At 44.4% G+C, this 26,854-nt stretch overlaps 1 protein-coding gene across 2 annotated transcripts in view; it reads right to left on the bottom strand.

The window, feature by feature from the left end:
- The window catches only part of hexa (hexosaminidase A (alpha polypeptide)), a 47,620-nt gene extending 22,373 nt beyond the window's left edge, over positions 1-25,247 (bottom strand). Inside the window, exons 1-7 of one of the 2 annotated variants that reach the window (XR_011676716.1) lie at positions 24,885-25,247; positions 24,327-24,434; positions 17,139-17,204; positions 17,003-17,049; positions 15,857-15,967; positions 15,247-15,348; positions 3,251-3,383 (exon numbers count right to left, since the gene is read on the bottom strand). Coding sequence is in view for 1 of the 2 variants with exons in the window: in XM_071415660.1 (XP_071271761.1) it covers positions 3,251-3,383; positions 15,247-15,348; positions 15,857-15,967; positions 17,003-17,049; positions 17,139-17,204; positions 24,327-24,434; positions 24,885-25,152 (835 nt within the window). In the remaining variant the exon portion in view is untranslated. The remainder of the gene's footprint in view (positions 1-3,250; positions 3,384-15,246; positions 15,349-15,856; positions 15,968-17,002; positions 17,050-17,138; positions 17,205-24,326; positions 24,435-24,884) is intronic. The other variant, XM_071415660.1, reaches the window with a different exon arrangement.
- Between the last annotated feature and the right edge of the window lie 1,607 nt (positions 25,248-26,854).

Here is a 26,854-nt window from a genome sequence, read left to right as displayed (position 1 = left end):
CACTCAGACATAATTTACAGAAAGCCAAGGGCACACTCCAACACTCAGACATCATTTACAGAAAGCCAAGGGCACACTCCAACACTCAGACATCATTTACAGAAAGCCAAGGGCACACTCCAACACTCAGACATCATTTACAGAAAGCCAAGGGCACACTCCAACACTCAGACATAATTTACAGAAAGCCAAGGGCACACTCCAACACTCAGACATAATTTACAGAAAGCCAAGGGCACACTCCAACACTCAGACATAATTTACAGAAAGCCAAGGGCACACTCCAACACTCAGACATAATTTACAGAAAGCCAAGGGCTCACTCCAACACTCAGACATCATTTACAGAAAGCCATGGGCACACTCCAACACTCAGACATAATTTACAGAAAGCCAAGGGCACACTCCAACACTCAGACATCATTACAGATAGCCAGGGGCACACTCCAACACTCAGACATCATTTACAGATAGCCAAGGGCACACTCCAACACTCAGACATAATTTACAAACGAAGCATGTGTGTTTAGTGAGTCCTCCAGATCAGAGGCAGTAGGGATGGCCAGGGATGTTCTGTGTTTAGTGAGTCCTCCAGTTCAGAGGCAGTAGGGATGACCAGGGATGTTCTCTGTTTAGTGAGTCATCCAGATCAGAGGCAGTAGAGATGACCAGGGATGTTCTCTGTTTAGTGAGTCATCCAGATCAGAGGCAGTAGAGATGACCAGGGATGTTCTCTGTTTAGTGATTCCTCCAGATCAGAGGCAGTAGGGATGACCAGGGATGTTCTCTGTTTAGTCAGTCCTCCAGATCAGAGGTAGTAGGGATGACCAGGGATGTTCTCTGTTTAGTGAGTCCTCCAGATCAGAGGAAGTAGAGATGACCAGGGATGTTCTCTGTTTAGTGAGTCCTCCATATCAGAGGCAGTAGGGATGACATGGGATGTTCTCTTGATAAGGGAGTGAATCGGACCATTTTCCAGTCCTGCTTTAGCATTCTAAATGTAATGAGTACTTTTGGGTGTCAGGGAAAATGTATGGATAAAAAAGTATATTATTTTCTTTAGGAATGTAGTGAAGTAAAAGTAAAAGTTGTCAAAAATATAAATAGTAAAGTACAGATACTTTAAAGAACTTAAGTCATTTTTGGGGGGTATTTTTACTTAAGTGCTTTATACCACTGGTTAGAACTAGTGTAGCAGCTGGAGGAGCTGGCTGGGTTCACTGGTCCGAAAGTCCCAGAGGTAACTGTGCCCTTATAGCAGGGGGTCAGGAGACCGGCCTGACCTGGGGAGTGCGGTCATAAAGCCTTTATAACGGCTATATAAGACATTATAACCTCTGTCATAGAACCTAAGATGTTATGAATCTAGTTAGCAATCAGAAGCAGAGTCCATGACTGGGTGTGTGTTACCTTTGCCCCATTCCTGTGTGTGTGTATGTTACCTTTTCCCCATGACTGTGTGTGTGTTACCTTTGCCCCATGACTGGGTGGGTGTGTGTGTGTTACCTTTGCCCCATGACTGAGGGTGTGTGTGTGTGTGTGTGTGTATGTTACCTTTTCCCCGTGACTGTGTGTGTGTTACCTCTGCCCCATGACTGGGTGGGTGGGTGTGTGTGTGTGTGTGTGTTACCTTTGCCCCATGACTGGGTGGGTGTGTGTGTGTGTGTGTTACCTTTGCCCCATGACTGTGTGTGTGTGTTACCTTTGCCCCATGACTGGGTGTATGCGTGTGTTAACTTTGCCACATGACTGTGTGTGTACCTTACCTTTGCCCCATGACTGTGTGTGTTACCTTTGCACCATGACTGAGTGTGTGTGTGTGTGTGTTACCTTTGCCCCATGACTGAGGGTGTGTGTGTGTTACCTTTGCCCCATGACTGTGGGTGTGTGTGTGTGTTACCATTGCCCCATGACTGTGTGTGTGTGTTACCTTTGCCCCATGCCTGAGGGTGTGTGTGTGTACGTGTGTGTGTGTGTGTGTGTGTGTGTGTGTGTGTGTGTGTGTGTGTGTGTGTGTGTGTGTGTGTGTGTTACCGTTGCCCCATGACCGTGTGTGTGTGTGTTACCTTTACCACATGACTGTGTGTGTGTGTGTATTACCTTTGCCCCATGACTGGGTGTGTGTGTTACCTTTGCCCCATAACTGAGGGTGTGTGTGTTACCTTTGCCCCATGACTGAGGGTGTGTGTGTGTGTTACCGTTGCCCCATGACCGTGTGTGTGTGTGTTACCTTTACCACATGACTGGGTGTGTGTGTGTGTATTACCTTTGCCCCTTGACCGGGTGTGTTTGTGTGTGTGTTACCTTTGCCCCATGTGTGTTGTGTTACCTTTGCCCCATGACTGTGTGTGTGTGTGTGTGTACCTTTGCCCCATAACTGAGGGTGTGTGTGTGTGTTACCTTTGCCCCATGACTGGGTGTATGCGTGTGTTAACTTTGCCACATGACTGTGTGTGTGCCTTACCTTTGCCCCATGAATGTGTGTGTTACCTTTGCCCCATGACTGAGTGTGTGTGTGTGTTACCTTTGCCCCATGACTGAGGGTGTGTGTGTGTTACCTTTGCCCCATGACTGCGGGTGTGTGTGTGTGTGTGTGTGTGTGTGTGTGTGTGTGTGTGTGTGTGTGTTACCTTTGCCCCATGACTGGGTGTATGCGTGTGTTAACTTTGCCACATGACTGTGTGTGTGCCTTACCTTTGCCCCATGAATGTGTGTGTTACCTTTGCCCCATGACTGAGTGTGTGTGTGTGTTACCTTTGCCCCATGACTGAGGGTGTGTGTGTGTGTTACCTTTGCCCCATGACTGCGGGTGTGTGTGTGTGTGTGTGTGTGTGTGTGTGTGTTACCTTTGCCCCATGACTGTGTGTGTGTGTGTTACCTTTGCCCCATGACTGAGTGTGTGTGTGTTACCTTTACCACATGACTGTGTGTGTGTGTGTGTGTGTGTGTGTGTGTGTGTGTGTGTGTGTGTGTGTGTGTGTGTGTGTGTGTGTGTGTGTGTGTGTGTGTTACCGTTGCCCCATGACTGGGTGTGTGTGTGTTACCTTTGCCCCATAACTGAGGGTGTGTGTGTTACCTTTGCCCCATGACTGAGGGTGTGTGTGTGTGTGTTACCTTTTCCCCATGACTGAGGGTGTGTGTGTGTGACCTTTGCCCCATGACTGTGAGTGTGTGTGTGTTACCTTTGCCCCATGACTGTGAGTGTGTGTGTGTTACCTTTGCCCCATGACTGTGAGTGTGTGTGTGTTACCTTTCCCCCATGACTGGGTGTGTCCCGGGGAGTCAAATTCAGCCAGGACCCTGATGCCTCGGAGTCTGGCGTGGGCGATAACCCTCTTCACGTCTATCTGGGTGTACACATGGGTAAACGGATGGAACGCCCCCTAGGACAAACAGAGCCAAACAGAATATCAGCCAAGCACAACATCAGATAACAATAGAATATTGAAGGCGGCAGGTAGCCTAGCGGTAATAGAATATTGTAGAGGGAGGCAGGTAGCCTAGCGGTAAGAGGGCGGCAGGTAGCCTAGCGGTAAGAGGGCGGCATGTAGCCTAGCGGTAGGTAGCCTAGCGGTAACAGGGCAGCAGGTAGCCTAGTGGTAAGAGGGCAGCAGGTAGCCTAGCGGTAACAGGGCAGCAGGTAGCCTAGCGGTACGAGGGCGGCAGGTAGCCTAGTGGTAAGAGGGCGGCAGGTAGCCTAGCGGGAGGTAGCCTAGCGGTAAGAGGGCGGCAGGTAGCCTAGCGGAAAGAGGGCAGCAAGAAGCCTAGCATCTGCTCCCCATCATTACGCACACCTGTGACCCGTTTCAGGAAACAGTGCTTATGTCGCTACTACTACTTCACAGTAGAGCCGTTTGAATGTGGAAGTATTTTTTTTAAATCAAAAATAGTTTTTGGGGGCAAAAATGCCTTCTCGAACATGTGAACTTTCATGTGCCTTAATAATGGTTTATGCCATCTGTAAATATGAACAAAATTGTTAAATTACGAACTTAGTTGGTTAAGCCACAGAAAAAGTCAGCAACCTTCCCACTAGCCATGATTAGCTGAGACAATAAGTGGGCTGAACATGTCAAGCGATGAGTTTGGATTGGTCTGCCATATAGCATACCTCTGTCTATTTGAGCGGGTCAGTATGTGTAGGGTAATCCTGTCTAACGCTGCTTTAAAAAAAACTTTAAAAACATTGTGTGTATTAAAACTCTCGTCTGAGCATGCCAGAGTGCAAAATAACTGATGAATTTACGAATGCTCAACACTGGTTGAATATGGCCGGTGTCAGTAAAGGTCGACAAAAAAAGCTTAACTAAATTAGCATTGCCTTTAAAATGTTTAACTTGGGTAAAACGTTTCAGGTAGCCTTCCACTAGCTTCCCACAATAAGTTGGGTGAATTTTGGCCCATTCCTCCTGACAGAGCTGGTGAAATTGAGTCAGGTTTGTAGGCCTCCTTGCTCGCACACACTTTTCATTTCTGCCCACACGTTTTCTATGGGATTGAGGTCAGGGCTTTGTGATGGCCACTCCAATACCTTGACTTTGTTATCCTTAAGGCATTTTGCCACGACTTTGGAAGTATGCTTGGGGTCATTGTCCATTTGGAAGACCCATTTGCGACCAAGCTTTAACTTCCTGACTGATGTCTTGAGAAGTATCCACATAATTATCCACATAATGCCCCAGTCCCTCCTGGGCATTCCGGGGCCAGGTGAGATGCTTCAAGCGCTCACGACTAAATGACTTAATGTAATGTTGATGCTGCCACTCCAATGCTTCACGGTTGGGATGGTGTTCTTCGGCTTGCAAGCCTCCCCCATTTTCCTCCAAACATAACGATGGTCATCATGACCATACAGTTCTATTTTTGTTTCATCAGACCAGAGGACATTTCAGTTGTGCAGTTGCAAACCGTAGTCTGGCTTTTTTATGGCGGTTTTGGAGTAGTGGCTTCTTCCTTGCTGAGCGGCCTTTCAGGTTATGTCGATATACAACTTGTTTTACTGTGGATATAGATACTTTTGTACGTGTTTCCAAGGTCCTTTGCTGTTGTTCTGGGATTGATTCGAAACTTTTCGCACCAAGGTACGTTCATCTCTAGGAGACAGAATGCATCTCCTTCCAGAGCGGTATGACGGCTGCGTGGTCCCATGGTGTTTATACTTGCGAACTATCGTTTGTACAGATGAACGTGGTAACTTCAGGCGTTTGGAAATTGATCCCAAGGATGAACCAGACTCGTGGAGATCTACAGATTTTATTCTGAGGTCTTGGCTGATTTCTTTTGATTTTCCCATGATGTCAATCAAAGAGGCACGTAGTTTGAAAGTAGGCCTTGAAATACATCCACAGGTACACCTCCAATTGACTCAAATTATGTTAATTCACCTATCAGAAGCTTCTAAAGCCATGACATAATTTTCTGAAATTGTCCAAGCTGTTTAAAGGCACAGTCAACTTAGTGTATGTAAACTTCTGACCCACTGGAATTGTGATACAGTGAATTATAAGTGAAATAATCTGTCTGTAAACAATTGTTAAATATTTCCTTTAATTTGATGTTCTTTTGTTGTTTGCAGGTGCACTATCCTTCTGACCCTATGTAGCCAGGTCCCATCTACTATCCTTCTGACCGTATGTAGCCAGGTCCCATCTACTATCCTTCTGACCCTATGTAGCCAGGTCCCATCTACTATCCTTCTGACCCTATGTAGCCAGGTCCCATCTACTATCCTTCTGACCCTATGTAGCCAGGTCCCATCTACTATCCTTCTGACCCTATGTAGCCAGGTCCCATCTACTATCCTTCTGACCCTATGTAGCCAGGTCCCATCTACTATCCTTCTGACCCTATGTAGCCAGGTCCCATCTACTATCCTTCTGACCCTATGTAGCCAGGTCCCATCTACTATCCTTCTGACCCTATGTAGCCAGGTCCCATCTACTATCCTTCTGACCGCTATGTAGCCAGGTCCCATCTACTATCCTTCTGACCTCTATGCTAGCCAGGTCCCATCTACTATCCTTCTGACCCTATGTAGCCAGGTCCCATCTACTATCCTTCTGACCCTATGTAGCCAGGTCCCATCTACTATCCTTCTGACCCTATGTAGCCAGGTCCCATCTACTATCCTTCTGACCCTATGTAGCCAGGTCCCATCTACTATCCTTCTGACCCTATGTAGCCAGGTCCCATCTACTATCCTTCTGACCCTATGTAGCCAGGTCCCATCTACTATCCTTCTGACCCTATGTAGCCAGGTCCCATCTACTATCCTTCTGACCCTATGTAGCCAGGTCCCATCTACTATCCTTCTGACCCTATGTAGCCAGGTCCCATCTACTATCCTTCTGACCCTATGCAGCCAGGTCCCATCTACTATCCTTCTGACCCTATGTAGCCAGGTCCCATCTACTATCATTCTGACCCTATGTAGCCAGGTCCCATCTACTATCCTTCTGACCCTATGTAGCCAGGTCCCATCTACTATCCTTCTGACCCTATCTAGCCAGGTCCCATCTACTATCCTTCTGACCCTATGTAGCCAGGTCCCATCTACTATCCTTCTGACCCTATGTAGCCAGGTCCCATCTACTATCCTTCTGACCCTATGTAGCCAGGTCCCATCTACTATCCTTCTGACCCTATGTAGCCAGGTCCCATCTACTATCCTTCTGACCCTATGTAGCCAGGTCCCATCTACTATCCTTCTGACCCTATGTAGCCAGGTCCATCTACTATCCTTCTGACCCTATGTAGCCAGGTCCCATCTACTATCCTTCTGACCCTATGTAGCCAGGTCCATCTACTATCCTTCTGACCCTATGTAGCCAGGTCCCATCTACTATCCTTCTGACCCTATGTAGCCAGGTCCCATCTACTATCCTTCTGACCCTATGTAGCCAGGTCCCATCTACTATCCTTCTGACCCTATGTAGCCAGGTCCCATCTACTATCCTTCTGACCCTATGTAGCCAGGTCCATCTACTATCCTTCTGACCCTATGTAGCCAGGTCCCATCTACTATCCTTCTGACCCTATGTAGCCAGGTCCCATCTACTATCCTTCTGACCCTATGTAGCCAGGTCCATCTACTATCCTTCTGACCCTATGTAGCCAGGTCCCATCTACTTTTGAACTCCTCACAACTGCAGTGGCCAAAGCAAGAACACGTTTGTGCTCACGTTTGTGCTCCACCACAGTCTAGACATTCACTTCCTGATCACAGGCCACACCAAGCCCCCGACTGGTGCTTCGGCCTTATAAAGCAGCGCTTCAAAAAGACCAGAGTGAACACTGTGTCTGAGATCGCTGGTGATGTGAAGGACAGCACTGTGACAGGGGTCAACATCCCACAGCTGGTTGGACTGGAGGATGGTACGATGCTGGTGGAATGTTATGGCTGGCAACAACACCTGACTCTGTACTTCAGGCCGCTGCCACAGATCAAGCAGTACCAGCACTTCAGGTGAATGTCATTTTCATTGCATTGTATGAGGTTATTCTTCTTATCTAAACTTGGGACGTGAATTTATGTTGTGCAGGGTTGTAATGTCTTTTTTATTTGTTATTTCCTGTTTTACAGCTTCGATGCTCTGGAGCCTGGTGTTGTTGTCGCCAAGGAGCGTTCAGACTGCCAGGACCAGGTTTCAGCTGCTGAGCAACGCTGACATCCTTCCTCCCATAGATGGTCTGCCTCTACAAGCACCACCTGGACTGGACACAGCTAGACAAACTTATCTTTTTGAGAAGATCAGGGAGCAACAAAGAGGCTATGGACATCACATGCCCTGCACCAAAGTCAAGGGCAGGACAGAAACAGGCTCTCCTAATGTAGATTCCCTTGTTCATGTGTGGTTCGAACAGACCAGTCATCAGCACTATCTGCAGTGCCTCTATTTAAATGACTCTCTCCTAACACACACGCCATACGTTGCTGCTACTATTTTTTTATTATGTTGCTGCTCAGCCACTTTAACCCTGATTGTATTGTTGGAATCGGCTAAACTTTGATCATTGAGATAGGAAATCAAAGAGACTGGGTCTCTGTAGAAGGACAGATAGCTGTGGAACGTGTTGGGGGACGGGAGCAGAGCAACGTGTTGATACAGGGGAGACAGATGGACATCTGTGGATTAGGTGAAGGAGGGGTTGAGGTCAGGAGGTGAGGACATGTCACCTGAAGGGAGTAATAAGGGTTTGGAATCTTGTTACTCTTTTCCTGTTAAACCATAAGAAGGATTGGAGAGAAGGAGAAGTTTCTTAAGTGGGATATAAATATCTGGATGGGACAAATGCTGGGTTGTCTGAATTACAGCTGTACAGAACCTTTGGGAAGAATTAAACTTGGTTAAAGCTTCTCTAGTGTCCGTGGGTTATTTACTATGAAAAATAAGAACCTAACAGTATGCATATAACTACCTCATCTATCACTGATATTGTTCTTGTACATACTGTATATTATTTTCTTTATATTGCTACTATGCAAGTAGCCATTTGGCTGTACCATTTACACCTTCTGTAGCTGGGGGTTTTAGCATTTATTTCACATGACCCATCAATTTAGACCAGTGTGTCTGGGTAAGAGTCATCTAATATTTATATCATATTTATATCTGGACACTTCCTGTTTACCTGAATTGTTCCTTATTGTAGGCTACTACCACTTGTAGTCTTAATCTTTAGTACACTACTCACTGTTTAGCACATGACCTCACATTGGAATCCTTAAAGAGATGGGTGGGGCCGGCTTAAGAGGGTGTAAACAAAGGAGAGACATCTCCAGTAGGTGTACAAAAATATTCAAGGGACATTTTCTCAAAAGTGAGTTTACAAGTTTATCAACTTTCAAAGCAGACCTACTTTCCCATTGTTCCTCAGAAATGCAGTGTGTGATATACCATTTTGTAGCGCTGAGTCTCTAGTTTTATCCAAGGTAAAAAACACAATTTCAAATGTTGCTACAAGACCGTTTTGAGCCGGTCGGTCACACCTCTGCTCCCAATCATTACGCACACCTGGACTTCATCATCACATTGATTACTCTCCCTTTATTTAACCCTCAGTAGCCTCAGTCATCAGGCAGTATTGGTTTTATTTACGTTCAGTACGCGTCTCCTGTTTTGATGCCTTGTTCAGGTTTATTAAACTCACCTTCTGCACCGGCTTCCTGACTCCAAACGTTACACACACAGACATTGAGAGGCACAAGCAGGTAAGGTAGGAGTAAAGCACCCTGGGACAAAGAGCCAAGCACAACATCAGCAGAACAAAACATACAGCCTATCTGTTTCTGTTCACCTGCCAAATCCTTATAGAATTGTGAAACAGAACTGGGACCAGGCTTACAGTTAACCAAGCAGTTCAGCTGCAGAACATCTTTCAGCAACTCATTATCAGAACCACCTGTGTCTATCCAGTTTCCTCAAGTGGAAGGGGAAACTACAGGGCCGGCAGGTAGCCTAGTGGTTAGAGCGTTGGGCCAGTAAGCGAAAGGTTGCTAGATCAAATCCCCGAGCTGACAAGTTAAAAAGTATTAAACTAAATCTTTAATAGTGAGAGCTTTGCAATAGCTGGTCGACGAATCACTGTCTCTGATCATTCGTTGAAAAGCGGCGAGACAAAAGTACAAAGGTCTTTTATAGTCAAGATCCACCACCTTGTTGACATAACAAACCACAGATATATAGAATGGGTGACAAGGTGAGACTTTTTAAATGAGAAAGGAGTATCCCGTAGCCAGAGAGCATTCGCTATAAAGTATCGTTCAGTTTGGTCCCGAAGACGAGGTTCCGATCTCGTTCCTGGTTCATAGCACAAAAACACCAACTCGACCAACGGCATTAATCAGTTGTCAACTCCAGATACTCCCATCTCAAGTAAAACCCCCTCTTGATCCCACTCCTGGACAAGCTCACTGAGGGGAGTGAGTAAAACCCCCTCTTGACCCCACGCCTGGACAAGCTCACTGAGGGGAGTGAGCCTCTAGGTCATAAAACTATCCCAGGATAAGTGCATCAGAGATGACAACAATGGTTCCAGACACTACCACAAACATCTGTTGTCTCAAACCTTATCTCCCCCCAGGCCGAAGGAGGGGGTGACTGCTGCAGACATTGTGGAGACAAGTAATTGGTTCCCCATTTAATAACGCCATCCCTTCACATGGTTTAAGAATAGGTAGACACATTCACATATGAAGACAATGTTCCCTCCTGTCCTCTTCCCTTTCTGATATTCCGCATAGCACCAGGGACATGTAAAAGACAAGCCTGACCTCTCCCCTCTCTGGGCCCCAGGTGACTGAGCCCCAGGTGACAGAGCCCCAGGTGACTGAGCCCCAGGTGACTGAGCCCCAGGTGACTGAGCCCCAGGTGACTGAGCCCCAGGTGACTGAGCCCCAGGTGACTAGGAGCCCCATGTGACTAGGAGCCCCAGGTGACTAGGAGCCCCAGGTGACTAGGAGCCCCATGTGACTAGGAGCCCCAGGTGACTAGGAGCCCCAGGTGACTAGGAGCCCCAGGTGACTAGGAGCCCCAGGTGACTAGGAGCCCCAGGTGACTAGGAGCCCCAGGTGACTAGGAGCCCCAGGTGACTAGGAGCCCCAGGTGACTAGGAGCCCCAGGTGACTAGGAGCCCCAGGTGACTAGGAGCCCCAGGTGACTAGGAGCCCCAGGTGACTAGGAGCCCCAGCTGAGGGAAGAAGTCCAAAGGGACACATTCTAATAACAAGTATATCACATAAACATATTATGCAGATAAGACATCTTAATTATCTATGTTACCCAACTCATTCTGATTCTTCTGCTGCTACTCTCTGTTATTATCTATGTTACCCAACTCATTCTGATTCTTCTGCTGCTACTCTCTGTTATTATCTATGTTACCCAACTCATTCTGATTCTTCTGCTGCTACTCTCTGTTATTATCTATGTTACACAACTCATTCTGATTCTTCTGCTGCTACTCTCTGTTATTATCTATGTTACACAACTCATTCTGATTCTTCTGCTGCTACTCTCTGTTATTATCTATGTTACCCAACTCATTCTGATTCTTCTGCTGCTACTCTCTGTTATTATCTATGTTACCCAACTCATTCTGATTCTTCTGCTGCTACTCTCTGTTATTATCTATGTTACCCAACTCATTCTGATTCTTCTGCTGCTACTCTCTGTTATTATCTATGTTACACAACTCATTCTGATTCTTCTGCTGCTACTCTATGTTATTATCTATGTTACCCAACTCATTCTGATTCTTCTGCTGCTACTCTCTGTTATTATCTATGTTACCCAACTCATTCTGATTCTTCTGCTGCTACTCTCTGTTATTATCTATGTTACCACAACTCATTCTGATTCTTCTGCTGCTACTCTCTGTTATTATCTATGTTACCCAACTCATTCTGATTCTTCTGCTGCTACTCTCTGTTATTATCTATGTTACCCAACTCATTCTGATTCTTCTGCTGCTACTCTCTGTTATTATCTATGTTACCCAACTCATTCTGATTCTTCTGCTGCTACTCTCTGTTATTATCTATGTTACCCAACTCATTCTGATTCTTCTGCTGCTACTCTCTGTTATTATCTATGTTACCCAACTCATTCTGATTCTTCTGCTGCTACTCTCTGTTATTATCTATGTTACACAACTCATTCTGATTCTTCTGCTGCTACTCTCTGTTATTATCTATGTTACCCAACTCATTCTGATTCTTCTGCTGCTACTCTCTGTTATTATCTATGTTACCCAACTCATTCTGATTCTTCTGCTGCTACTCTCTGTTATTATCTATGTTACCCAACTCATTCTGATTCTTCTGCTGCTACTCTCTGTTATTATCTATGTTACCCAACTCATTCTGATTCTTCTGCTGCTACTCTCTGTTATTATCTATGTTACCCAACTCATTCTGATTCTTCTGCTGCTACTCTCTGTTATTATCTATGTTACCCAACTCATTCTGATTCTTCTGCTGCTACTCTCTGTTATTATCTATGTTACCCAACTCATTCTGATTCTTCTGCTGCTACTCTCTGTTATTATCTATGTTACCCAACTCATTCTGATTCTTCTGCTGCTACTCTCTGTTATTATCTATGTTACCCAACTCATTCTGATTCTTCTGCTGCTACTCTCTGTTATTATCTATGTTACACAACTCATTCTGATTCTTCTGCTGCTACTCTCTGTTATTATCTATGTTACCCAACTCATTCTGATTCTTCTGCTGCTACTCTCTGTTATTATCTATGTTACCCAACTCATTCTGATTCTTCTGCTGCTACTCTCTGTTATTATCTATGTTACCCAACTCATTCTGATTCTTCTGCTGCTACTCTCTGTTATTATCTATGTTACCCAACTCATTCTGATTCTTCTGCTGCTACTCTCTGTTATTATCTATGTTACCCAACTCATTCTGATTCTTCTGCTGCTACTCTCTGTTATTATCTATGTTACCCAACTCATTCTGATTCTTCTGCTGCTACTCTCTGTTATTATCTATGTTACCCAACTCATTCTGATTCTTCTGCTGCTACTCTCTGTTATTATCTATGTTACCCAACTCATTCTGATTCTTCTGCTGCTACTCTCTGTTATTATCTATGTTACCCAACTCATTCTGATTCTTCTGCTGCTACTCTCTGTTATTATCTATGTTACCCAACTCATTCTGATTCTTCTGCTGCTACTCTCTGTTATTATCTATGTTACCCAACTCATTCTGATTCTTCTGCTGCTACTCTCTGTTATTATCTATGTTACCCAACTCATTCTGATTCTTCTGCTGCTACTCTCTGTTATTATCTATGTTACCCAACTCATTCTGATTCTTCTGCTGCTACTCTCTGTTATTATCTATGTTACCCAACTCATTCTGATTCTTCTGCTGCTACTCTCTGTTATTATCTATGTTACCCAACTCATTCTGATTCTTCTGCTGCTACTCTCTGTTATTATCTATGTTACCCAACTCATTCTGATTCTTCTGCTGCTACTCTCTGTTATTATCTATGTTACCCAACTCATTCTGATTCTTCTGCTGCTACTCTCTGTTATTATCTATGTTACCCAACTCATTCTGATTCTTCTGCTGCTACTCTCTGTTATTATCTATGTTACACAACTCATTCTGATTCTTCTGCTGCTACTCTCTGTTATTATCTATGTTACCCAACTCATTCTGATTCTTCTGCTACTCTCTGTTATTATCGATGTTACACAACTCATTCTGATTCTTCTGCTGCTACTCTCTGTTATTATCTATGTTACCCAACTCATTCTGATTATTCTGCTACTCTCTGTTATTATCTATGTTACACAACTCATTCTGATTCTTCTGCTGCTACTCTCTGTTATTATCTATGTTACCCAACTCATTCTGATTCTTCTGCTGCTACTCTCTGTTATTATCTATGTTACCCAACTCATTCTGATTCTTCTGCTGCTACTCTCTGTTATTATCTATGTTACCCAACTCATTCTGATTCTTCTGCTGCTACTCTCTGTTATTATCTATGTTACCCAACTCATTCTGATTATTCTGCTGCTACTGTTATTATCTATGTTACCCAACTCATTCTGATTCTTCTGCTGCTACTCTCTGTTATTATCTATGTTACCCAACTCATTCTGATTCTTCTGCTGCTACTCTCTGTTATTATCTATGTTACACAACTCATTCTGATTATTCTGCTGCTACTGTTATTATCTATGTTACCCAACTCATTCTGATTATTCTGCTGCTACTGTTATTATCTATGTTACCCAACTCATTCTGATTATTCTGCTGCTACTGTTATTATCTATGTTACACAACTCATTCTGATTCTTCTGCTGCTACTCTCTGTTATTATCTATGTTACACAACTCATTCTGATTCTTCTGCTGCTACTCTCTGTTATTATCTATGTTACACAACTCATTCTGATTCTTCTGCTGCTACTCTATGTTATTATCTATGTTACCCAACTCATTCTGATTCTTCTGCTGCTACTCTCTGTTATTATCTATGTTACCCAACTCATTCTGATTCTTCTGCTGCTACTCTCTGTTATTATCTATGTTACACAACTCATTCTGATTCTTCTGCTGCTACTCTCTGTTATTATCTATGTTACCCAACTCATTCTGATTCTTCTGCTGCTACTCTCTGTTATTATCTATGTTACACAACTCATTCTGATTTTTCTGCTGCTACTCTCTGTTATTATCTATGTTACCCAACTCATTCTGATTCTTCTGCTGCTACTCTCTGTTATTATCTATGTTACCCAACTCATTCTGATTCTTCTGCTGCTACTCTCTGTTATTATCTATGTTACCCAACTCATTCTGATTCTTCTGCTGCTACTCTCTGTTATTATCTATGTTACCCAACTCATTCTGATTCTTCTGCTGCTACTCTCTGTTATTATCTATGTTACCCAACTCATTCTGATTCTTCTGCTGCTACTCTCTGTTATTATCTATGTTACCCAACTCATTCTGATTCTTCTGCTGCTACTCTCTGTTATTATCTATGTTACCCAACTCATTCTGATTCTTCTGCTGCTACTCTCTGTTATTATCTATGTTACCCAACTCATTCTGATTCTTCTGCTGCTACTGTTATTATCTATGTTACCCAACTCATTCTGATTCTTCTGCTGCTACTCTCTGTTATTATCTATGTTACCCAACTCATTCTGATTCTTCTGCTGCTACTCTCTGTTATTATCTATGTTACCCAACTCATTCTGATTCTTCTGCTACTCTCTGTTATTATCTATGTTACCCAACTCATTCTGATTATTCTGCTACTCTCTGTTATTATCTATGTTACCCAACTCATTCTGATTCTTCTGCTGCTACTCTCTGTTATTATCTATGTTACCCAACTCATTCTGATTCGTCCGCCACACTTGCCAAGTTAAATAAAACACATCAAAGAGAGATCTGACAGCTTAACATTGCACTCGGCATTTTCCTTCAACACTTGACTTAAGTCCTGCAGTTATATGCATTATAATGCTTTATTACTTGTTATAAGCATGTTTATAATGTGCCTTTATATTGTATTATAACCACATCATAATGCATGATTAATGCTCTACCATATTTCAGGCCAGAGAGCTCCTGTTCCAGTCCTCTCACCTTACTGGTTTAACATGTTATAAGCATGCATAAGCCATTATGTTCAATAACAGCATCGTAACGCATTATAAATGTTTAGCTCCAATACAGGTCCTCTCCTCTTACCTTGCTGCTGAGGTCAGGGAAAGTGCTACTCTGGTAGGGGAAGGAGGGGTCATCCACGATGTGCCAGTGGAAAACATTGAACTTGTTGTAGGACATCGCATCCTAGTCAACAAGGATAAGGATCTGAAGTGAGTATCATTTACATATACCATGTCCGAGTCAGTCAAAGTTGTAACTCAGGGCCGGACACAGATTAAGCCTAGTCCAGGACTAAAAATCATTCAATGGAGATTCACCATTCAAAGTGCTTTGTAGTCCAGGAGTACGCTTAATGTGAGCTGAGAAACTGGACCTCAATGTTGTACCTCAAATGTATGTACGTACAGAACCAGTCAAAAGTTTGGACACACTTACTCATTCAAGGGTTTTTCTTTATTTTTACTATTTTTACACATTGTAGAATAATATTGAAGACCTATATTGAAGACCTCAAAACTATGAAATAAAACGATGAAACTATGAATAAAACTACAAAACTATGAAATATACTGGAATAATAATGAAATACATATGAGTTAGAAAATAGTAAAAAAATTCAGAAAAACCCTGGAATGAGTAGATGTGTCCAAACTTTTGACTGGTACTGTGTGTGTAAATATATATATTTTACCAGGGTCTTCAGAATAGCGTGTAAAGGTAGGTAGTGACGTGACGTATCCAATAATATCCCTCGGAACTGGAAGCGGGGAAAGTCTTCTATCTCAGTCTCATTCACAAAATACTGGAAATAAATAAATCAACGTCAGATTGATAGAGAACTGAAATGATCACATCAAGTTCGCTCCTTTTTCGCAAATCATATTGTTGGCAGCATGTTGACTGTTCAGTTCTCTCTCACACACACACACACACACACACACACACACACACACGGAACTTTTGGTGAGTAAAAATGTATTCAAATTGAAAATCCTGTAACCCCTAACCTTAACACCAAAATCCCTAACCCTAATTATAACCCTAATTCCAACCCTAAAATAGCCTTTTTAAAAGTGAAGACCGACCACAACGTCCTCACTAGTGAGTTGTTTTCCTTCTTGTGAGGACTTCTGGTATTCAGTAGTACAAGTACACACACAGGAGGCTACCTGGGCGACAGGTAGTGGTTAGAGAGGGGGGGGGGGGGCAGGTAGCCTAGTGGTTAGAGAGGGGGGGGGGGGGGGCAGGTAGCCTAGTGGTTAGAAAGGGGGGGGGGGGGGCAGGTAGCCTAGTGGTTAGAGAGGGGGGGCAGGTAGCCTAGTGGTTAGAGAGGGGGGGGGGGGGGCAGGTAGCCTAGTGGTTAGAGAGGGGGGGGGGGGGGCAGGTAGCCTAGTGGTTAGAGAGGGGGGGGGGGGGCAGGTAGCCTAGTGGTTAGAGAGGGGGGGGGCAGGTAGCCTAGTGGTTAGAGAGAGGGGGGGGGGGGGCAGGTAGCCTAGTGGTTAGAGAGGGGGGGGGCAGGTAGCCTAGTGGTTAGAGAGGGGGGGGGGGCAGGTAGCCTAGTGGTTAGAGAGGGGGGGGGGCAGGTAGCCTAGTGGTTAGAGAGGGGGGGGGGGCAGGTAGCCTAGTGGTTAGAGCGTTGGACGTAACCGAAAGGTTGCAAGTTCAAATCCCTGAGCTGACAAGGTAAAAATCTGTCGTTCTGCCCCTGAACGAGGCAGTTAACCCATTGTTCCCCGGTAGGCCGTCATTGAAAATAAGAATGTGTTCTTAACTGACTTGCCTAGTTAAATAAAGGTAAAATAAAACACACAATGTTGACTGTTCAGTTATGACTTACCTCCATAAAGTCATCTTGGTAGACCAGCTGACTGAATGACTCCAAACCTGTTATTTACCAAAGGACATGTGGTTACATCATCAAAGGACATCATTGATCATATTGATCACTGATTTCTAAACACTTGTGTTTCTACCTCTGAGTGCTCCCCATACCGTCTCAGCCCTCAGTGCTGCCTGGCCCGAACTCACACTCAGCTTGTCTATAACACAAGGAAGATTCAGATCAGCCATACGTGTATTCAGAGGTGTAAAGTAACTCATTACAAATACCTTACTCTAATTGAGTAACTTTTCAGAGTACTTGTATTTTTCAAAGTCAGTCATTTTACTACTACTGGAATAAAATGTCATTAAAAAAGCAGTACTTCTACTGAAGTAGGATATTTCCGAAGAATGTGAGTGAGAGGGGCTTTGAGTGAGGGGGTGAGTGAATGAACTTAGTTCCTACATTCATTTCAGTGAAAAAGGGAGTTTGAGTGAAGGGGTCAAGGGGTGGGTGAGTGAGGGGGTGGGTGAGTCAAGGGGTGGGTGAGTCAAGGGGTGGGTGAGTCAAGGGGTGGGTGAGACAAGGGGTGGGTGAGTCAAGGGGTGGGTGAGACAAGGGGTGGGTGAGTCAAGGGGTGGGTGAGTCAAGGGGTGGGTGAGTCAAGGGGTGGGTGAGTCAAGGGGTGGGTGAGTCAAGGGGTGGGTGGGTGGGTGAGTCAAGGGGTGGATGAGTCAAGGGGTGGGTGAGTCAAGGGGTGGGTGAGTCAAGGGGTGGGTGAGTCAAGGGGTGGGTGAGACAAGGGGTGGGTGAGTCAAGGGGTGGGTGAGTCAAGGGGTGGGTGAGTCAAGGGGTGGGTGGGTGGGTGAGTCAAGGGGTGGATGAGTCAAGGGGTGGCGTGTCAAACTCATTCCACAGAGGGCTGAGTGTCTGTTGGTTTTCGCCTCACCCTTGTACTTGATTGATTAATTATGGTCACTAATTAGTAAGGAACTCCCCACAGCTGGTTGTCTGGTTCTAAACAACAACCCACAAACACTCCGCCCTCCATGGAATGAGTTTGACACCCCTGTTTTAAAGGGTAGGAAGTGTTGGTTCCACTTTCCTGGGCACCGTTATTTACTGAACAAGTAAGGAACACTCAAAATGTGTACTTGTAAATCATAACAATTTGAATCAAAATAAAGCTGTAGACAGAAGTCAAAGATCAAACATCACACATACAACTGATGTCTCTCCTGAGTTCTGCCCCGAACAAAAAGACAGGATCTTATATACCCAAGATGACCTCCACCTTACAGTGTGACCTCCACCCTGTGGTGTGACCTCCACCTTACGGTGTGACCTCCACCCTGTGGTGTGACCTCCACCTTACGGTGTGACCTCCACCCTGTGGTGTGACCTCCACCTTACGGTGTGACCTCCACCCTGTGGTGTGACCTCCACCTTACGGTGTGACCTCCACCCTGTGGTGTGACCTCCACCTTACGGGGTGACCTCCACCCTGTGGTGTGACCTCCACCTTACGGTGTGACCTCCACCCTGTGGTGTGACCTCCACCTTACGGTGTGACCTCCACCTTACGGTGTGACCTCCACCCTGTGGTGTGACCTCCACCCTGTGGTGTGACCTCCACCTTACGGTGTGATCTCCACCTTACGGTGTGACCTCCACCCTGTGGTGTGACCTCCACCTTACGGTGTGACCTCCACCCTGTGGTGTGACCTCCACCTTTAGGTGTGACCTCCACCCCGTGGTGTGACCTCCACCCCGTGGTGTGACCTCCACCCTGTGGTGTGAACTCCACCTTACGGTGTGACCTCCACCCCGTGGTGTGACCTCCACCCCGTGGTGTGACCTCCACCCCGTGGTGTGACCTACACCTTACGGTGTGACCTACACCTTACGGTGTGACCTCCACCCTGTGGTGTGACCTCCACCCTGTGGTGTGACCTCCACCCCGTGGTGTGACCTCCACCCCGTGGTGTGACCTCCACCCCGTGGTGTGACCTCCACCCTGTGGTGTGACCTACACCTTACGGTGTGACTTCCACCTTACGGTGTGACCTCCACCCCGTGGTGTGACCTCCACCCTGTGGTGTGACCTCCACCCTGTGGTGTGACCTACACCTTACGGTGTGACCTCCACCCTGTGGTGTGACCTCCACCCTGTGGTGTGACCTCCACCCTGTGGTGTGACCTCCACCCTGTGGTGTGACCTCCACCTTACGGTGTGACCTCCACCCTGTGGTGTGACCTCCACCCTGTGGTGTGATCTCCACCCTGTGGTGTGACCTCCACCCTGTGGTGTGACCTCCACCCTGTGGTGTGACCTCCACCGTACGGTGTGACCTCCACCCCGTGGTGTGACCTCCACCCTGTGGTGTGACCTCCACCCTGTGGTGTGACCTACACCTTACGGTGTGACTTCCACCTTACGGTGTGACCTCCACCCCGTGGTGTGACCTCCACCCTGTGGTGTGACCTACACCTTACGGTGTGACCTCCACCCTGTGGTGTGACCTCCACCCTGTGGTGTGACCTCCACCCTGTGGTGTGACCTCCACCCTGTGGTGTGACCTCCACCCTGTGGTGTGACCTCCACCTTACGGTGTGACCTCCACCCTGTGGTGTGACCTCCACCCTGTGGTGTGACCTCCACCCTGTGGTGTGACCTCCACCTTACGGTGTGACCTCCACCCTGTGGTGTGACCTCCACCCTGTGGTGTGACCTCCACCCTATGGTGTGAACTCCTATGTCAAAAGAACAAGTTATTCTTAACACAAGGTTTCTGAGAACCTGTCTCAGTGGCATGCAAATCTGCCCTTGTTTCAGAGAAAAACAGACACAGTCTCTCTGTGTCTCGCTATCACCCTCAGTCCCTTTTCTCACCTTCTCTCACAGACGCAGGGCTGCGGGTTTTGGTAGAGAGCTAGACACAGACAGAGGCCTCAATATTCAGCTAGCTATACAGTGAGCATAAGTACAATGGCATGCATGTAAGCAAATTAATAACAACATGATCAATGGTGGGGGTCTTCAGAAGAGCCCCATAATCAATTTTAATCCTTCAGAAGTATGAGTTTTTACACACCACAGTAACACAGTGCGGTCAAAGACTTAGTTGTAGTAACAATCTAGTTACCTATAACTACAAAAAAATTTTTACTTAATTAACTTATATCCGGATATCATCTACACTACCCACAATGCACTATTTCTCAACGTCATACACTGAAGAAGAAGGGAAGGTGTGAGGGGGTATAGGCACGTATCTCTCCAGAATACACTCTGTCCGCCGCTAATTTGTGCACATTCATTGTTTCATTGTGTGAATTGCTTTCACTTTGTTAGATAATGTTTATTGTTATATATTTTATTTGAGCACGCATGAGGAACACCTGGCCTGTGTGCAAATGTAGCAATTGGAGGATGTCTGAAATAGTATTTCTGATGGTCTTAACTAATAAAAAGCATGAGCTGGTGCACACGCACCAAAACAGTTGGTAGAGGTGCAGTGAAAGTGTAGGTTATGAAAATAAATAAGGAGAGTCGGACACTGTATACAAGCCATCCATCGCTGTGCCTTCCTCAGAGTGAACAAATGCTTGAACCAGGTTTATTACGGTGCAATTAATGCAACCAATGACAATAGTGAGGGGTGTGTCATAGTCATTAGGATGATGAGCAATAAAAACAATAAATTGTTAAGACAATAGTTTACTGCATGTTGGATATATTAGGCTATTGTTATCATATTGCAACATAATTAGACGTTGCACATAGTAATAACGTCAGCAGATTAATTTAATATACAATACCAGTCAAAGGTTTTCGAACACCCAATCATTCATGGGTTTCTTTATTTGTACTATTTTCTACATTGTAGAATAATAGTGAAGACATCAAAACTAATGAAATAACTCATATGGAATCATGTAGTAACCATTTTTTTTTTTTTAAGAAATCTAAATATATTTTAGATTATTCAAAGTAGACACCCTTTGCTTTGATGACAGCTTTGCACACTCTTGGCATTCTCTCAACCAGCTTCACCTGGAATGCTTTTCCAACAGTCTTGAAGGAGTTCCCACATATGCTGAGCACTTGTTGGCTGCTTTTCCTTCACTCTGCGGTCCATCTCAATTTGGTTGAGGTCGGGTGATTGTGGAGGCCAGGTCATCTGATGCAGCACTCCATCACTCTCCTTCTTGGTCAAATAGCCCTTACACAGCTTGGAGGTGTGTTGAGTCATTGTCCTGTTGAAACACAAATGATAGTCCCACTAAGCACAAACCAGATGGGATGGCGTATCGCTGCAGAATGCTGTGGTAGCCATGCTGGTTAAGTGTGCCTTTAATTCTAAATAAATGACAGACAGCGTCACCAGCAACGCACCCCCACACCATCTCCTCCATGCTTCACGGTGGGAACCACACATGTGGAGGTCATCCGTTCACTTTGAGAGTTTAGGTATCAACCTCTGTGTCTTTGTGAGACACAGAGGTTGATACCTAAACTCTCAAATTTGGACTCAAAAAGGACAGATGTCCACCGGTCTAATGTCCATTGCTCATATTTCTTGGCCCAAGCAAGTCTCTTCTTATTATTGGTGTCCTTTAGTAGTGGTTTCTTTGCAGCAATTTGACCATGAAGGCCTGATTCACACAGTCTCCTCTGAACAGTTGATGTTGAGATGTGTCTGTTACTTGAACTCTGTGAAGCATTTATTTGGGCTCCAATTTCTGAGGCTGGTAACTCTATTGAACTGATCCTCTGCAGCAGAGGTAACTCTGGGTCTTCCTTTCCTGTGGGGGTCCTCATGAGAGCCAGTTTCATCATAGCGCTTGATGGTTTTTGCAACTGCAGAAATTTTCCAGATTGACTGACCTTCATGTCTCAAAGTAATGATGGACTGTTGTTTCTCTGCGTATTTGAGCTGTTCTTGCCATAATATGGACTTGGTCTTTTATTAAATAGGGCTATCTTCTGTATACCCCCCCCCCTCCTACCTTGTCACAACACAACTGATTGGCTCAAACACATTAAGGAAAGAAATTCCACAAATTAACTTTTAACAAGGTACACCTGTTAATTGAAATGCATTCCAGGTGACTACCTCATGAAGCTGGTTGAGAGAATGCCAAGAGTGTGCAAAACAGTCCTCAAGGCAAAGGGTGGCTACTTTGAAGAATCTCAAATATATTTAAATTTGTTTAACACTTTTTTGGTTACTACATGATTCCATATGTGTTATTTTCTAGTTTATGTCTTCACAATTTTTCAGCAATATAGAATGTGGTAAAAAATAAAGAAGAACCCTGGAATGAGTACGTGTGTCCAAACCTTTGACTGGTACTGTACTTCTCTGCAAAAATCTGGGTAAAATATTGAAAGGAAAGTGAGTCTTATTCGGTACAATTAGTTATTGCTTTCTTTTCTAAAGTCTACCAACCTTCCTACTCTAACTCCTACTCTAACTTATTTGATAACCTGAAATGGCATCTTGGTATCTAGTTAAGAGGTTGGGAACTTATCTGGGCTAGCTAAAGACAACTTCATAAAATTGCAACGTGACTAGTAGTATTACAGAGAAACAACAACAATAAAACATTTAAATCACATATTTTTTTTCAGGACAAATCTGAGAGGGCACTTGCTCCTGTGCCCCCTACGGGCTGGCATGCCGGCATTATTTCAGCATTCCAATCGGTTTTATGTAATAACTAGAAAAACAGAAAAGTGAGGTATAACTTTGCATTGGGACTTTTGATATATATACTAACACAAATCCACGGTTACGTGTAACATAGGAGTCTGCTTTGAGGATAATACAGTGCCACCGTCACGGCCCGCTAACAAGGACTCAGACCCCCCCCCTCTCCTTCTCCGTGGCTGACGTGAGTAAAACATTTAAATGTGTTAACCCTCACAAGGCTGCTGGCCCAGACGGCAACCCTAGCCGGGTTCTCAGAGCATGCGCAGACCAGCTGGCTGGTGTGTTTACGGACATATTCAATCGCTCCCATGCACGCCTCCAACTCAAATCATCAAGTTTGCAGACGACACAACAGTAGTGGGCTTGATTACCAACAACGACGAGACGGCCTACAGGGAGGAGGTGATGGCACTCAGAGTGTGGTGTCAGGAAAACAACCTCTCACTCAACGTCAACAAAACAAAGGAGATGATCGTGGACTTCAGGAAACAGTAGAGGAAGCACCCCCCTATCCACATTAAAGGGACAGCAGTGGAGAAGGTGGAAAGTTTTAAGTTCCTTGGCGTACACATCACAGACAAACTGAAATGGTCCACCCACACAGACAGTGTGGTGAAGAAGGCACAACAGCGCCTTTTCAACCTCAGGAGGCTGAAGAAATTTGGCTTGTCACCCAAAACTCTGACAAAATGTACAGATGCACAATCGAGAACATCCTGTTGGGCTGTATCACAGCCTGGTATGTCAACTGCACCGCCCTCAACCACAGGGCTCTCCAGAGGGTAGTGAGGTCTGCACAACGCATCACCGGGGGCAAACTACCTGCCCTCCAGGACACCTAAACCATCCGATGTCACAGGAAGGCCTAAAAGATCATCAAGGACAACAACCACCCGAGCCACGGCCTGTTCACGCCGCTACCATCCAGAAGGCGAGGTCAGTACAGGTGCATCGAAGCAGGGACCGAGAGACTGAAAAACAGATTCTATCTCAAGGCCATCAGACTGTTAAACAGTCATCACTAACTCAGAGAGGCTGCTGCCTACATTTAGACCCAATCACTGGCTACTTTAATAAATGGATCACTAGTCACTTTATACAATGCACTCTAAATAATGCCACTTTAATAATGTTTAAATATTTTACATTACTCATATAAAATGTATATACTGTATTTTATACCATCTATTGCACCTTGCATATGCCGCTCGGCCATGGCTCATCCATATATTTACATGTACATATTCTCATTCACCCCTTTAGATTTGTGTGTATTAGGTAGTTGTTGTGGAATTGTTCGATTATTTGTTAGATATTACTGCACTGTCGGAACTAGAAGCACAAGCATTTCACTACACTCGCATTAACATCTGCTAACCATGTGTATGTGACAAATGAAATTAGATTTGATTTATGTAAGTACCCTTTAAAAGTAACCAAATTACTTTTACTCTGAATACTTTTTACATTAGCTACTTTTTACTTTAGTCTTTTTTTATACCAGTAATTTTACTTCTACTGGAGAAGGATATTTCAGTACTCAGTCACCACGATGTGTATTTACTCAGCAGGGGCTGCACAGAGGAAGTTTCAGTGTGTTTTAGTGTTTCATCACTTACAGCTTTCTGAGGAGTCTGCGTCTGGATAGCCCTCACATTCTGCTCTCTCCACATGGACCACAACGGTGAAAGGGAACCTAAACCACTCATCCTGCTGTCTGGGTCTTGCTGAATCAAACACAAACACATGAACATAGACATCAATGAACATGATGAATTATGGGAAATAGCTCACCTGTACAACTCAAAAATCTAAAATGGTATTCATAAAATATGTGAAAACAACTTTGCAAGTCTTGCAAATTCATTACAGTCAAATATAACCAAATAAAGTCTGTCTCTAATAAAGGTTAGGTCATATTCTTCAATGAATTACTTTTAAATCACAGGTGTTATGCTGTGTTGCTGGGGCCCTGCGGTGCTCATTGAGCTAAAAGTCACATGCCACAGTGAATGGGCCCCAAACCAAAGGTACCCTTTGTTTTGCTCGACAATGGTTGGCAACATGGTTTTCACAAATAGAATACTCCCTACAACTGACCATGACCAATGAATGATGAGGACTGATTCACATAACTTAAAACTTTTATCCATTTATTTAAAATGTTTTGTTATTACCTGCACTATAATCCGTGAAGATGAGCGGGAAGTATCTCTTGAAAGCCGAGTCCAGAAGAGAACAACCGGATTGAGCAGAAGATCCACTAGAGTACTGAAAAATAAACTCCTGTGGATTTAGTGTGTATCGGACCATGGAAGAGCGGATCATTTGAGGCATCGGCCACACCGCATCCACGTAGGATACAGGGAAGGACATGATCAAAACCATGAACCAACGCCATTGTTTATAACAACGCCTGGAGTTGGCCATAGTTTTCTCTTCCATTGTATCAAGTGAGTCTAGAACGTCCAATGTGTGTTCTTACGGATGTACTGTCCTGTCGTTGAAACGAGGAAGACAGAACTGTACAGGAGAACAGTCACATGATACAGGCAGACGCGTCAGACTCACACACATCACGTGATCAGGTGTGAATCCCAAAACCGGCTTGCGGTCTGAACGCAAAGTAAACATCCCTAAACCCTCAGCACTTTACATCGTCAGATCCAAGTCTACCTTCAAATGTTCCTTGCCCAAGAGAGGGAGAATGATGATCTGAGAGGCAACGTCCTTGGTGGAAATGTTGACGTTGAAAAACAACCATACTAAAACTATGAATGTACCTATCAAGCTAATGTAGCTAGCTAGCACTCCTGTCAGGTAGCGACACCCATATCTGGCTAGCTAGTTGTATAGTTCGCTCATGTATTCCGTTTCAGAATTCCCCCCAAAATATGTTTAGTTATGGCGCTAGCTACGTTTTATAGCACCTCACTACGAGACTAAGACAATTTGAGTGTCATTCCCACTTGCCAACGCTAAAATTAAATGTTTAATACTTTCACTTTATTGTATTACATTTGTATTGCTTATTCAATTAAATTGCATATGATGTATAGAAGAAAAAAAATTTATACTTATCCAATTACATATTTTTTATTGCAGAAAAACCAGTATGCATACAAGAAGTATACAAACAGACAATGATAATATATGCTTGGGAGTAAAATCAATGTTATCTATATATAGATTGTTTTGCAAACTAGGTTCATAGGCTGCATTCCAAACACTCCCTTTTGATAGCGTCTGACGAGTTGACACTTGCAGGGCAAGGGAAGAATGAATGAATTTTAAATGGACAACTTTTGCCCGCAAATTTGTCACTAGTTCATCCCACCATTGTGTTTTCAGTCATCATGGAAGTGTTGTGTGTGCGTGCTACAGTCTATTATGATTGCATTTCATATCTTGGCTAGAAGACAACGCATTCGCAGACATGTTAGCCATCCTACTATATCAGGCAAATCGAAAGTTACAATGTATAAGTGTGATGTCAGGGAAAGTTATGTTCGCATATAAAGCCACTAGGGCCTGTAGGACCTGCCTTGTTGACATTGCTGTCAAGGTAGAGCAGTGCCTTATCATGGATAGACTTCTCCCCCTCTTATCTACTGTATCAATATGTTTGGACCATGACAGTTTACAATCCAGGGTAACTCCAAGCAGTTTAGTCACCTCAACTTGCTCAATTTCCAGATTATTTATTACAAGAGTAGGGTTTCGTGAATGATTTGTCCTAAATACAATACTTTTAGTTTTAGAAATATTTAGGACTAGTTTATTCCTTGCCACCCATTCTGAAACTAACTACAGCTCTTTGTTAAGTGTTGTAGTCATTTCAGTCACTGTAGTAGCTGACATGTATAGTGTTGAGTCATCCGCATACATAGACACTATATTAGGCCCAGCCTGACCTCTTATACACTATATTAGGCCCAGCCTGTCCTCTTATACACTATATTAGGCCCAGCCTGTCCTCTTATACACTATATTAGGCCCAGCCTGACCTCTTATACACTATATTAGGCCCAGCCTGATCTCTTATACACTATATTAGGCCCAGCCTGACCTCTTATACACTATATTAGGCCCAGCCTGACCTCTTATACACTATATTAGGCCCAGCCTGATCTCTTATACACTATAT

This window comes from Salvelinus alpinus, chromosome 9 (genome assembly GCF_045679555.1).
Source record: "Salvelinus alpinus chromosome 9, SLU_Salpinus.1, whole genome shotgun sequence".
Lineage (NCBI taxonomy): Eukaryota > Metazoa > Chordata > Actinopteri > Salmoniformes > Salmonidae > Salvelinus > Salvelinus alpinus.
This window is presented reverse-complemented; position numbering and strand designations above follow the sequence as displayed.